This window comes from Coturnix japonica, chromosome 17, assembly GCF_001577835.2.
Source record: "Coturnix japonica isolate 7356 chromosome 17, Coturnix japonica 2.1, whole genome shotgun sequence".
Classification (NCBI taxonomy): Eukaryota; Metazoa; Chordata; class Aves; order Galliformes; family Phasianidae; genus Coturnix; species Coturnix japonica.
This window is the reverse complement of record NC_029532.1, coordinates 8,095,814-8,108,220: the sequence shown is the minus strand read 5'-3', so window position 1 is coordinate 8,108,220 and position 12,407 is coordinate 8,095,814. Positions and strand designations below refer to the sequence as shown.

Below are 12,407 nucleotides of genomic sequence, written 5' to 3'. Positions count from 1 at the left end.
TCCAGATATCAAGGAATATGTTTTTTCTATCATTACCTTATCTAGTATTAAGAACTACTCTGAAACATAAAGGGGACTAGATAAGGTGACAGATTCATCTATCTGCAAATAAACCTGTAGTGGAGGAATGCAAACAAGACATACAAATTCAGTCAAAGGGAAGCCTCCAAAAGCCATTCAAGCCACTGTGTTGCTACTTGTAGGGAACTTCCCAACAGTATATGTATTCTGGGAGTCTGTTATATAGCTTCAGGCTCTGAATGTAATGAGATACTTCATTAAAAAACAAAAAAAAAAGAGCAGATTTAGCAGGCAATGGAAAAGAGGAGATGCAAACAATACAAAACTTCTGCACATATACAGAAAATTCACCTTCAGGATCTGTGTGATCTGGTAAACCATTCCTTGTTGAATGTGTCAACATTGGAAAGGCAACAGAATCTGCAGAACAGAGAGCCAACCTCAGTTTCTTCTTTGCATCCCTTAAAGAGAAAAAACGTTGCTGTGAGGTCTGCTTCTTTGTAAGGCAACATACATTTTTTTTTCTTTCTAAAATACCTACTAAATGTTACATAACATAAATTGAACATATCGATGTTGCCAAGATGGAGACATATCATTTCCTTTGATAAACCATCTGGACCAGTTTCACAGGAACTTTCCTAAACATTGTTATCCTATCCCCCCTTCCCACCTCACTGGAAATACAACAGTTTGAGACGTTTAAAACTGAAAGCACATATAGAAGTTTACAATTAAGGAGAATATTATTATTCAAATTAATATTTTTTGTGGGGAACTGATCACACAGCTTTAGCTTTCAAATCTTCTTTGTGGGTAAGACTAAAACTGAAAGCGTATTTACCTATAGGAGAAAGCAGAACTTTGTGGCTGAGCTACTTGACTTGCAGAGTCTGGGAGATCATCTGCAGACATGTTTTGCAAAGCCTCATCACGTGGAGAGTCATGCACGCTCTCACCATCCCCTGTAGTCTCTATGGAAAGGAATAATGACACTTGTGGAATTAGAAGAACCCAGACTAATATCATCTGCTTCGTTCTTGTTAGTATAAGAGAAAAAATAGAGACAGTAAGTAAGATGATTTGTCTAAGTTGAAATGGCATATAAAAATATGCCATCTGCAAGTCCCTAAGAAGAAACTGCATCAGTTTTCCAAGGCAATACACTTCGTTGGTTTACATTTAAAAAAAAAAAAAAAGCAAACTGGTAAGAGATGTGCCAGTAACAAATCACCACCTCAATGGCAACATACACAACCCCTCTTTGGGAATATGGATTTCATTCCCAGTCTCAGAGGAAATACACCACAGGCTGTATGAGAAAGCATTTCTGTTTTACAGCTCACATTGTTACCCTGTTCACACTAGGTTTGTCTAGAACACTGAAGTGTTTTGTTTTTTTTTATCTTTAAGAGGGAGGAACTATGCTGGTGATGGCTATAATAGTCAGGTTCTCACCTCCACTGTCATAGTTTACTAAAGCTCCTTCACTAGGACTGGTTCGCTTAATTGCATTCCTGTATTTGTCCAGAATATCTTCTGCAGCTTGAGCCTGCGCACTGAGCCTTGGGCTCGGATCATCTGAAAAAGCCATTATGAACAAAAGAAGTAAATTTGGGGTTAAGCCAACTGAAAGCCAAATACAAAAAAATTCACACCCGTGCATTCAGATTCCAGGCACAACCAATAGCTACTTGTGTTCCATGTAATCACAATTCAATTGTACTCATAAATTCCAAAACAAAAGCAGGAGAAAAAAAGAAGTGCTATAAAAGTAAGCAAATAAAATCAGATTGTTAGTATATTTGTATCACATACACAAACAATTATTGATCTTTGAAGACCTCTAGAAATAACTAAGCAAACAAAACTAAACACTCAGGTTCAAATCAAGTTTAATTTAGCACTTTAGCACAGGAATTACCATAGGAGCATGTCTGCAGCAATCCTTACAGCTCAGCTATGATAAGCTTTTAAACAAACATTTTAAAAAATAAGTTAAGACCTGAGTTGAGATTTCAGTACTATTTGTATTGACCGAAGCATGACAGTTTAAAACCAGTTTTCAAGGCAACAACCATCATTCACTTTCTTATTCAGAATGCCATCTGTGAATATTAAATACAACAGCCCATACCCTGCTGTAAACAGACACCTAATGGGCACTCTGGAAATCTGCAGGGCAGATTTATGAGAGAGAATTACTGTGATGATACTACCCACGTACCTTGTAGTGTTGCGTATCTGTCAGGTACCATATCATCTTTGTCTTTTTCCTGTTTTTCTTTCTTTCTGAATGGAATTGGAGCTGAAAAATACATGGTAACTTATCAGGGTCTATGCTGAGGAAATGGCCAGATTGAAGAACTGTTTTAAGAGGACAGCTACTACTGTGTACCAACCCAATGTCGGTATGATAAGCTGCTCAAAGTGAAATAGTAAAAGCTTTCTAGTGAAGTCACTGAAGATACTAAAAAAAGGCAGAATGCCCTAAGGTACCCAAATGGAACAGACACAATCCTACCTTTAGGCATGGCAGACACAAAGCGTTTCCTCCACCATGGCTTGTTTCTGTCAGACTTCTCATCATCGCTGTCCTTCCGCTCATCAATCTGCGGAAGGGATGGAGTTTATATTTTAATATGCATCACATCACATGTAAAGACAGAATTTCTCCTTGACACCTAGAGGTTATATTCTACCAACTGAAAAAAAAAAAAAAAAACCAACACCAAAAAAACCAGAAACCAAACAGAACTACAACATAGCACAAAGCCAGAGCAGAGCATGTTAGAAACATGCCTCCTGAAGAATGAAGCCTAAGTACGAAAAGCCAAAACTGTGCAGAAATTTAGATAGTATTAAAAATTGTTTCTTAGGAACTGCAGCATTTTGCATTTTAACAAGATAACCAATCTATTTCTGAAGTCCCATTAAGTCACGTGGAGCTTTTCCAGTAAATTTATGAAGAACCAGGTATACTTAAGTCACTTTGAACATCTGTAGTTTTTGACTGTAAACGACTACTGGTCAATCTTTAAAAAAAGACTGCAGAAGCATATTCTAATTCCTCAGTTAAACACATTCAATACCATTTTCTTCTGGCATCAGAAAAATAATTATATTTGGCACACTAGGAAAAAAAAAAAAACCACAAAATGATAAATAGGAGCCTCACCTCTCCCCTAGAGGAGTCCTTACTAGGAGACGAAGATGATGACTGAGATGTAGCCATCAAAACAGCTGCCCCCATGTTGGTGGTTGGCATTGGAAGCTCCCTCTCCTCATTACCAGGACGTCTGTTCCACCCAGGATCACTCATAGGTCTCCGAACTGATGATACTATATCTGAACTCCTGCTGCGGACCAGCCTTTCTGGATAAGAGTGCCTCTGCTTGAATGCTTCTAAATCAGTTGGAATTAAAGCGTGAGATCCAAAGTTTGGTAATCGAGCCTCATTACCTCCCACAGCGCCTTCCAAAATTGGTGGATCTGGTGGTGGGTGAGATGGTCTTGCATAGTGTACTTTAGGCCGTACTACAGCTGACACACCTGAGGTAACAAACATAAAGGAAGCCACACACATTTCAGTTATTATTCATCCAAATAAGTTGATACTAGCACAGAAGTACTGAACAGCAATTTTTGGTCTTTTCTTTCCAGCTTACCCTCATTTGATGAAAGAGGGTCAAATAATGCAAGCAAAGAATCCGTCTGAGAAGGAGGAGATGTCAACTGACTAGCTCCTGAAATACAGGTAAACAAACATCAGCACTGTGCAAAAACTACCCATACATAAGAAACAGTGGAAAAACAGACCAATCCCAATGCGCAAGGAGGATTACAGTCAGTGTAAATAAACACAATTAGCAGGAGGTCACCTTAAATTGAAAGATTAGTCTCTAGTTCTACAGAATACTGGCCCCTTTGTCAAAGAAAAAGTGCTAATAAATAAGGAAAATGTTAAGCTTCTTGGTCAGCAGAGCTTTGAAACAGGAAAAACTGAGGAATTTTTCTTTCATTCTCAGTGCTTCTACTGAGCTCATAACTAAGAATTAAAATTTAAGGATTTTAATCTTGTAATTTTACCTAATGTTGTGTGAACTCATCTACAGGAATCTTACTTACCATGGGCTGTTTCATCCATGTCAGGACTTGTCACGGAATCTTTTCCCCCAAAGTCAGAGCTACATTCAGACCTGAGATCCTCAATCTTATTAGGAATATCTTCAGAAGTCGCACTAATACCTTCCATGTAACAAGAGGGAAAAAAGCACCTTTAATACCCCTTCAGGAGGCAAAATTCTGAAGTGCCTAAAATGTTTGGTGAGCACAGTAATAATCAAGTCCTAACTCACAGTAGTACCTAGAGATACTCTGAATTTCTATATTTCTAAAATAAGAGTTTTTTATTTCTGCTTTAAGTCTTGAATGCTTTTAACACAGCCATGAATACACTGAAAACTGGCATTAGAAAGATGGTTCATTCTGATACTTTGTGGAAAACTAGGAGCTGAAGTATATCTATGTTGATTTACTTAAAGTCTTCATAATAACCAAAATGCAAGAAAGTAGGCATTCTTCCAAACCCCACTGCTACTGCACCACAGACTACTTGATGCACTTCCATTTATTTCTTTGCAAGAACTACTGCTTTGAAAATTCATGAATGAGAATAAATAGTTATAACTAATTTTTCTCATTAAAGTAAGGACAGCAAAGCAGATGCTGACTGTGTTCTAATGTAGCAATGTGTTTTCAGAGACAATTAAACCCACCTGATACAACACTGAGGCCTGGTGTACTGGGTCGAGAACTGACCTCCCTCACGTCTGTGTCATCTGATGTGCTACCCAGCCCAGAACAGCTTTCCAGTTCTTGCAGCCTTTCCTCTTGTTTTAGGTCTGGGGCTTCTACAAACAGAGAAACAACAGCAACAAAGAGAGTGAAAAAAGTATCATTACTCAATGCAAGGCTCCCTCAAAACTCACCCACAGAGGAAAGATTGGGGGGCTTGATTTAGCATACTAAGTTTTAAGCTAACTTGTACAAGTCTATGGGGCCAGATGGCGTGCATCCCATGGTCCTGAAGGAGCTGGCTGAGGTGGTTGCTGAGCCGCTCTCCATCATATTTGAAAAGTCGTGCGCTGTTTCAGGTGAGGTCCCGGAGATTTGGAGGAAGCGGTCACTCACTTCCCCATTTACGAGAAGGGGACGCAGGGAGGGGACCCGGGAACTACATGGCGGTGAGTGTCACCTCGTGCCTGGGAAGATTACTGGAACAGATCCTCGTGGGACAACATGCCTGATCACATAAAGAATGAGCACGTGATCCTAGACAGCCAGCAAGCTTCACCAGGGGAAGGTCATGCTTTAACTAATCTTGTGGCCTTCTATGATGGAGTGACGGCCGTTGGTGGGACGAAGGGAAGCGACCAACGTTCATTTTACCTGGACCTGAGGCAGGCCTTTGAACATGGTCCCCATCACATCCTCATCTCAAATTGGAGGGAGGTGGATTTGATGGTGGACAACTAGATGGATAAAGCAATTGGTATGAAGTGCCGCAGACAGAGGTTGGTGGGTCAATGGCATCTACTGTACCAGGTGCGAGGCAGTAACGAGCGGTGTCCCTCAAGGGTCTGTCTTGGGACGGTGCTCTTTTAACTCTTTATTAATGACATCGATGAGGGAATTAGTCGCACCCTCAGCAAGTTTTGCTGATGACACCAAGCTGAGTGGTGCAGTCGATACGGTGGAGGGAATGGATGCCATTCAGAGGGACCTTGACAGGCAGGACCTTGACAGGCTGGGCTCGGGTGAACCTAATGAGGTTCAATACCGGCAAAGTGCAGGTTTTGCACTTGGGCGGGAAAAACCCCAGGCACCTGTACAGGCTGGGAGGAGTTGTCCTTGGAGGCAGCAGAAGAGAAAGAATAGGGGTTCCCTGGATGATGAGAAACTTTAACATGGAGCAGCAGTGCGCTCGGGCAGCCGGAAAAAGCAAATGGATCCTGGGCTCCATCCAGAGAGGGGTGTGTCGCAGGGCAAGGGAGGTGATTGTCCCTCTCTACTCAGCTTTGTTGAGGTCCCATTCTGGAGTACTGTGTCCAGGTGGGAACCCTCAGTACAAAAAAGACATTGGGAGATTTTTGGAAAAGGGGTCCAGAGGAGGGCCACGAAGATGATTCAGGGGGCTGGAGCACCTCCCTATGAGGACAGGCTGAAGGAGTGGGTTTGTTTCAGCCTGGAGAAGAGAAGGTTTGCGGGGTGACCTCACTGCAGCCTTTCAATACCTGAAGGGAACTTACTCCCACAGGAGGGGAGTAAACTCTTTGAAAGGGCTGACAATAGCAGGACTAGGGAAATGGTTTTAAGTTAAAAGAGGGAAGATTTAGGTTGGATGTTAGGGGGAAGCTCTTTTTACTAGGAGAGTGGTTAGGTCCTGGAACAGGCTGCCCAGGGAGGTTGTGGATGCCCCGTCCTTGAGGTGTTCAAGACCAGGTTGGACGGGGCCCTGGGCAATTCGATCTAGTAAAGGTGTATTTTTTGGTGGCCCTGCTAGGCAGGGGGGTTGGAATTACATGATCCTTGAGGTCCCTTCCAACCCGGGTCATTCTGTGATTCTGTAAAGTATTACTTCTCGGAAAGGGTAGTCAGGCATTGGAATGCACTGCCCAGGGAGGTAATGGAGTCGCCGACCATGGGAGTGTTCAAGAAACTTTTGGATGTTGTGTTGAGGAATATGATTTAGCCGGGAATTATTGGTAATGGTTGGACTAGATGATCTTCTAGGTCTTTTCCAACCTTGATAATTCTGTGATTCTGTGAACCAGTTCACCAAGATAGCGGTATTCCAACCACATAAGTAAAAACTTGCCAAATACTTAAGTACTGTATTCCACTGTCTTTAAGTAATACAAGTTAACTAAATTAAATTGTGATCAGAGATAGAACTACTTAGCATCACTGGAAAAGAAAGCAAAAAAGAATTTTGCTTTGTAATCCCTTTTCTCTCTTTTCAGAACTTAAGAACTTACGTGAATAAAAGTCTCTCTGCCTGTAAATACTTCATCCTTCTAATACTAAAAGCACTCACAAACACTAAGGCAATACTGCTGAATGTCAGGACATTAAGGCAACGTTTTCTTGAGGAATTTGAGTCAGAGGGTGCTGCTTCTGGTTCACACTAAATAGCCACAAAATACACAATTCTGACCTGAATCGCTTGGTAATACTTCCACACTCCAGGCCTCACTTGTGGTTTCTGAGATGGTTGAACCTGTGCAAGGATCAAGCAACACAGATCCTGAACCTGGTAAACACAGCAAGCTGCCTAGCATGTTCTCTGCAGCTGCACCTGCAAAAGCAAAGCAGAAATGTATAGTGGCATATATGCATCCTGAAGAGAGATATAATACAAGAGAAAAATAAGACATTTTAAGTGTCCTTAAGGTAATAATGAAAGAACATTGTAAATACAGAAATGAGTGACCAGATGCTAGACAGGTCATGAGTGCAAAATCTTCCTATAGAAAAAGATTTTCTTTAACAAATGCGAACACTAATTTCGAAAGAGATGAGAAGAGCTTTGCAACTTGACCATTTTACAGAAAGCGTGGAGCATTTTAACACATCAGGTGCACAACTGAGTTACCTGCAATTTCTTGCAAACGATCTTCATCAATATTTGGATCAAAGTCACTACCCAAGACATCCGTGCTCCAAGTTTCACTCACAGTTTCTGATATATCTCTGTCATCAGTCAACCCCATCATATCACGGATTTCAAATTTACGGAGCTTGTCATCAAGATTATCCTGAGTTGTGGCTAAATAAAAATAAAAAGTACTGAGTTTTTTTGAAAGGCCCCTCCACTTCTAATTGAAAATGCATAGGAGTACATTAAAGGAAAAGGAAAAACAAAACCACAAACTCTGACTCTGTCAGATAAGACAGCTTTTAAAAGCAGCATCTGTAAAGTACTATATATACTATTCTATACTATACTAATCAAGAAATGGTGCCTGAAAGCACTACAGTGTATTTGAAGTGTAAGAAAAATCTTGCTACATTTGGTGACATAAACTACAGACAAAGTAATAGATAAAAGTAACATGCTATCAGGAAACTTAAAGCAATTCCTATAAAAAGAACTTCTCACAGAAATGCTGAGGCTAGAAGGGGTAACTGAAGTCCAAAGCCCTCTACTCAAAACACAGTTAGTTACAGGTTGGCTCAAGGCCACATCCAGTCACATCAAGTCACATCTTGAAAATCTACAAAGCTGGAGACTCCAAAACCTCTCTGAGGAGCCAATTCCAATGTTTGACAAAAACATTCTAAAACTAAGCCAGATGCTCTAAGACTACTCCAATCCAGGCCTCCTTATTCCCTTGAAGGGACAGTTAAGTATCAAGCAAAACTTCAAACGCACATTCCCATAAAGGACTTAAGTCTCAAAATCCCAAACATTATTTTTCCTACGAACCACAAGAAATACTTCTAGAGGAAAACAAAACAACAAAAGAAAAAAAAATCCAAATAGAAATGAATGCAAAACTGATTGCATAAAGCGAGCATTTACTTATTTTTACCCCAAACTAGTCAATTTGTTAATCTTTTTCCACAGAACTTTGTCTTTCCCATCCATAGCACCACAGGCTCTTGTTTCAGAGAATCTGCACCTGCCTTGTTCGTGCTCCAGCAGCTGCAGAGCTTCAACACCATTGCTCCCAGAGGGTCCTGCACCAAGCTCTGATACAGACTCCCCTTCCAAATCCAAAGATGATACTGAGTTGGAGCGATTTGAAGGACCTGTGAAAAAGATATTTTATTGTAAATCTGATTTGAATACCAGTTCCTAAATATGCAGGATCAACAATCCAGGAAACATTTAACAAAAACAACAAAGAGAAATTAAGTAATAATCTCAATATGAAACAGCAAACTGATAAACTGTTTCTCTGCTCTTAATGTCTACTTTATAGATACTTAACCTGAACTGTGAGTTGTATTTTACATGCATAGTGGATCATACTGATTATACTAACCTAAAAATACATTACCAGAGTAAATCTCACCATTACCATACTTTAACTAAAAGTCAGTAAAGAGGTTGACGTCAACATGTTTAACTGTTCATTTGCTTGTTTGCTTATTTTAAGAAGAGTAAAAACTATGTGATAGAAGTTATAGTATAACTTAATAACTATAATGCCTGCTGCAGAATTTGTACAAACCTCTTCAATACCACAGATAAACCCTGCCTTGTTTTGGGTGAGACTCAGAGAAGAACTGATCTGAGTCCAGATACCACTCTGTGTAGTAGTTAATTAAAAGATCATGAAAAAAGTCTGAGAACTCTAATTTTAGAGATAAGTCAGTTTACCTTCATATAAATAGTTCAATTAATTAAAAAATAAATAAATAAATAATCCGTCTGTTTTAATCTTTTAAATCCAGTTTTTTTGCCATAATTCTCAGACTAAGATATGTCCTTGCAGGTCAAAATTCAGTTCCCAAACTTTATCTCCAAAGGACTAACAGAAAAGAAAAGCTCTTAAAGCAACAAAGCCTGATCTCCAAAACATTAAAGATGACATGCTACCTTTAACAGAAGTTCCTTTCATGAAAAAAAAAAAAAAGGGACAAAACTTCTTCAAGACTTAAGTAACCCTTCACCTTCAGATATTCCTTCCAGATTATCACTGCAGAGTGAAAAGCGCAAGGTTTTATCAGGTTTACCATGGAGTTTGTTTTCATCAACAGGGACATCTCCTTGTCCACCATCTGCAAGCTGCATATTTAAGACCTGAGGAGTGGAGGAATGAAACAATACTTCTTTAAAATAATCTATTTCTTTCCTGTTGATTATACAGCACACAAAACATTGCACACATTTTGTATTCCTTTTTTCTCCTAGATGCTAATGGCACTATCAAATTTCTAACATTCCATTTGAAAAAGAAAATATAAGTTTATCTCCAAAGGGCCTGGAGAAAACAAACAGTAACCACGATGAGAACACAAGGCAAATCCTGTTAACAACAGAACCAGTAGCTCCCTCCCTGACCCTCTAGCCTAACATGTAAACTCATGGTTACATAAGGCTGCAAGAGCAGATAGTCCAACCTATCAGGCAAAATGACAAAGATGAAAGCAGAGTGCTGTTCCATGTCTGCTGAAGAAGGAGGCTGTATGAGCAGCCCTGTCCTCAGAGACAGTCTGAGGGCACTCATGGCAGCACAGCCACAGCTCCACCTCATAAGAAGCTTGGCTGGTGTGATGCAAGTCTGAATTGCCAGAAACTTTGGGATCAGCATCCCAGTGCTTTCATTCATTGTCATTCAAGGCAAAGGACAAAGAACACTGAGATGTAATGGAATTAATTAATGCAGGCCTGGTTTGCTCTTAAGCATGTTAGACAACAAAGCCTCTGCCAGCTATGTTTTTCCTGTGCTAATATACTAATTTTCAGACCTTGCAGGTGTATGAAGTTGTTGGAAAATAACTAACACAGGGAGCTAAAATACCCAAGTTCAGTAAAGCAGACAAACAAAACAAAGTGAGTATTTTAATTACTCTCCTAGATTTACTGCCCAAATCCAAGTGTCATAGGTTCACTGTTCTGCTACTAAAGAATACAGAGGGTGTATTTTAAAAACACCTGAGCTTCAATGACGTTGCATACCTCATTTTCTGACATCATTCCTGGAGTGATCTGTGGACCTGCTCCCAAGGAAATCACCAGCACTTCTTCTGGCTGAACTTCTGGGATGGTCTCCTGGGAGGACCCTTCGTGATCCCCATGCTGATCCATAAGAATATTTGACCTACTTCTGCTACGAGTTGCTAAGGAAGTATTTTGAAATATTAGCATTAGAAAGCTATTACTTGTTTAGAGAGAGAAAAAAAAAAAAAAAAAGACAATAAGATGGAAATACAGAACTGTAATGTTTTCAATTGGTAACATGCATGCTAACAAACATAAAAGGCAGTCTTACTAGAAGTTGAGAGAAGGAGCTAGTCTTTAAAAATCAAATATTGATGAGTGAATAAGCAATCTTCAACAGAACAGCTTAGAGAAACAAGGTATATTGCATCCTATCTGCCTACATGAATTTCTACACCAATTTCAGTAACTCCAATTGGCCCAACCTTCAGACATGAGAATACAAAATAAAGCCAAGCAGTAGCAGCAGATTTAACAGTGGCCACAAAAGAGCTGTTTAGGAGCTGGGAAGGTGGGAATTAGTCACCTGCACTTCATTTGTAACATGGAGTAATCTTTTTAACAAAACATTATCCACATAACTGAAAGGGATCTCAAAAGATACCTCAAAGTATAACTAGTAGTCATACATACCCACAGAACCTAGATAAACCACACATCCTCACAACAGTCTGCCACTGGTCTAAGCAAATAGGGGAAAACTTGACAAAGTACCCAAAAAGAAGCAAAAAGATCTCCTGAAAAACAGATTCTGCATTTGTGAGACTGTGCATTCCAATCACAGAAAGACCCTTAGTAAGTTGGTGGAGAACATTAAGAAGTCTGTGACCAACAGAAAAGGTCCCTGTGGCTTAAAACTAATTTGTTGAGCAATTTTTCTCCTAAGAAGCAGAGAAAAGTTATTCAAGCAGTTGTCTGAAACACAGATGCAAAGATTCAATGTCAGGTGTTTGACTGTTTCGTGGCTCCTTATCTGCCTTTTCAAGTAGCCTCATTTCCCCCGTTTGACACCGAGAAAGGAAAAACGCCTACATGGAATTAAGGCTGCTAAGTATGGTAGCATGACACCAGCCATTTGCTTATTTGATCTAGGAAAAACAAGTGTGCAGAACTAACAGGCCAAGCTTTGATTTTAAAACTATCACACAGATGCACATAAGGTCTGTTATGTTTTTGTTTGTTTTTTAAAAACTACATGTACATATAAAATGAGCTTCATATAGAAATCAATTAAGAAATCTGAAAAAGCAACTGAGTGCCAAAGTAAACCACAAGCATGCTTAAAGTATCACAACCGTGTTACAAATAAAAGTAGAGAAGAACAGAAAGAGGGCATTACCCACCAAAAGGGGTTACTAGAGTTATATGAGCTGAAAGATTGGTAGCAGAAGTATCCCAGGCAGTAATGGCTGCCAACTGCTGTCCTGGATTTTGAAAGCATTAAAATGAAACAAAAGAAATCAAAATTTTGAGCAACGACACTATTTTATTATATAAAATAAAAGCTATTGTGCTAATACTTCATAGATCTATGAGAGAAAACCATTCAGATGCAGAGTAAAAACAACCTGGGATAGATTTGTTAGGAGGTTGTTTGGGTTTCTGTGTCTCTGAACTGGCTCTGTATAGTTTGAACTCACTACAAACTGAC

The 12,407-nt window shown here is 39.7% G+C and overlaps 1 protein-coding gene across 9 annotated transcripts in view; it reads right to left on the bottom strand.

Annotated features, from left to right (window-relative positions):
* The window catches only part of GAPVD1 (GTPase activating protein and VPS9 domains 1), a 31,533-nt gene that overhangs the window by 8,855 nt on the left and 10,271 nt on the right, over positions 1-12,407 (bottom strand). For 6 of the 9 annotated variants that reach the window (XM_015879440.1, XM_015879445.2, XM_015879442.2 and 3 more), the window contains 15 exons: positions 12,100-12,180; positions 10,715-10,875; positions 9,706-9,835; positions 8,713-8,838; positions 7,679-7,852; positions 7,241-7,381; positions 4,800-4,934; positions 4,150-4,269; positions 3,690-3,767; positions 3,200-3,573; positions 2,546-2,633; positions 2,249-2,329; positions 1,480-1,602; positions 866-995; positions 373-482 (listed from right to left, as the gene is read on the bottom strand). In XM_015879440.1, coding sequence (XP_015734926.1) covers positions 373-482; positions 866-995; positions 1,480-1,602; positions 2,249-2,329; positions 2,546-2,633; positions 3,200-3,573; positions 3,690-3,767; positions 4,150-4,269; positions 4,800-4,934; positions 7,241-7,381; positions 7,679-7,852; positions 8,713-8,838; positions 9,706-9,835; positions 10,715-10,875; positions 12,100-12,180 — 2,052 coding nt within the window. The remainder of the gene's footprint in view (positions 1-372; positions 483-865; positions 996-1,479; positions 1,603-2,248; positions 2,330-2,545; positions 2,634-3,199; positions 3,574-3,689; positions 3,768-4,149; positions 4,270-4,799; positions 4,935-7,240; positions 7,382-7,678; positions 7,853-8,712; positions 8,839-9,705; positions 9,836-10,714; positions 10,876-12,099; positions 12,181-12,407) is intronic. The other 3 variants (XM_015879446.2, XM_015879447.2, XM_015879448.2) reach the window with 3 other exon arrangements.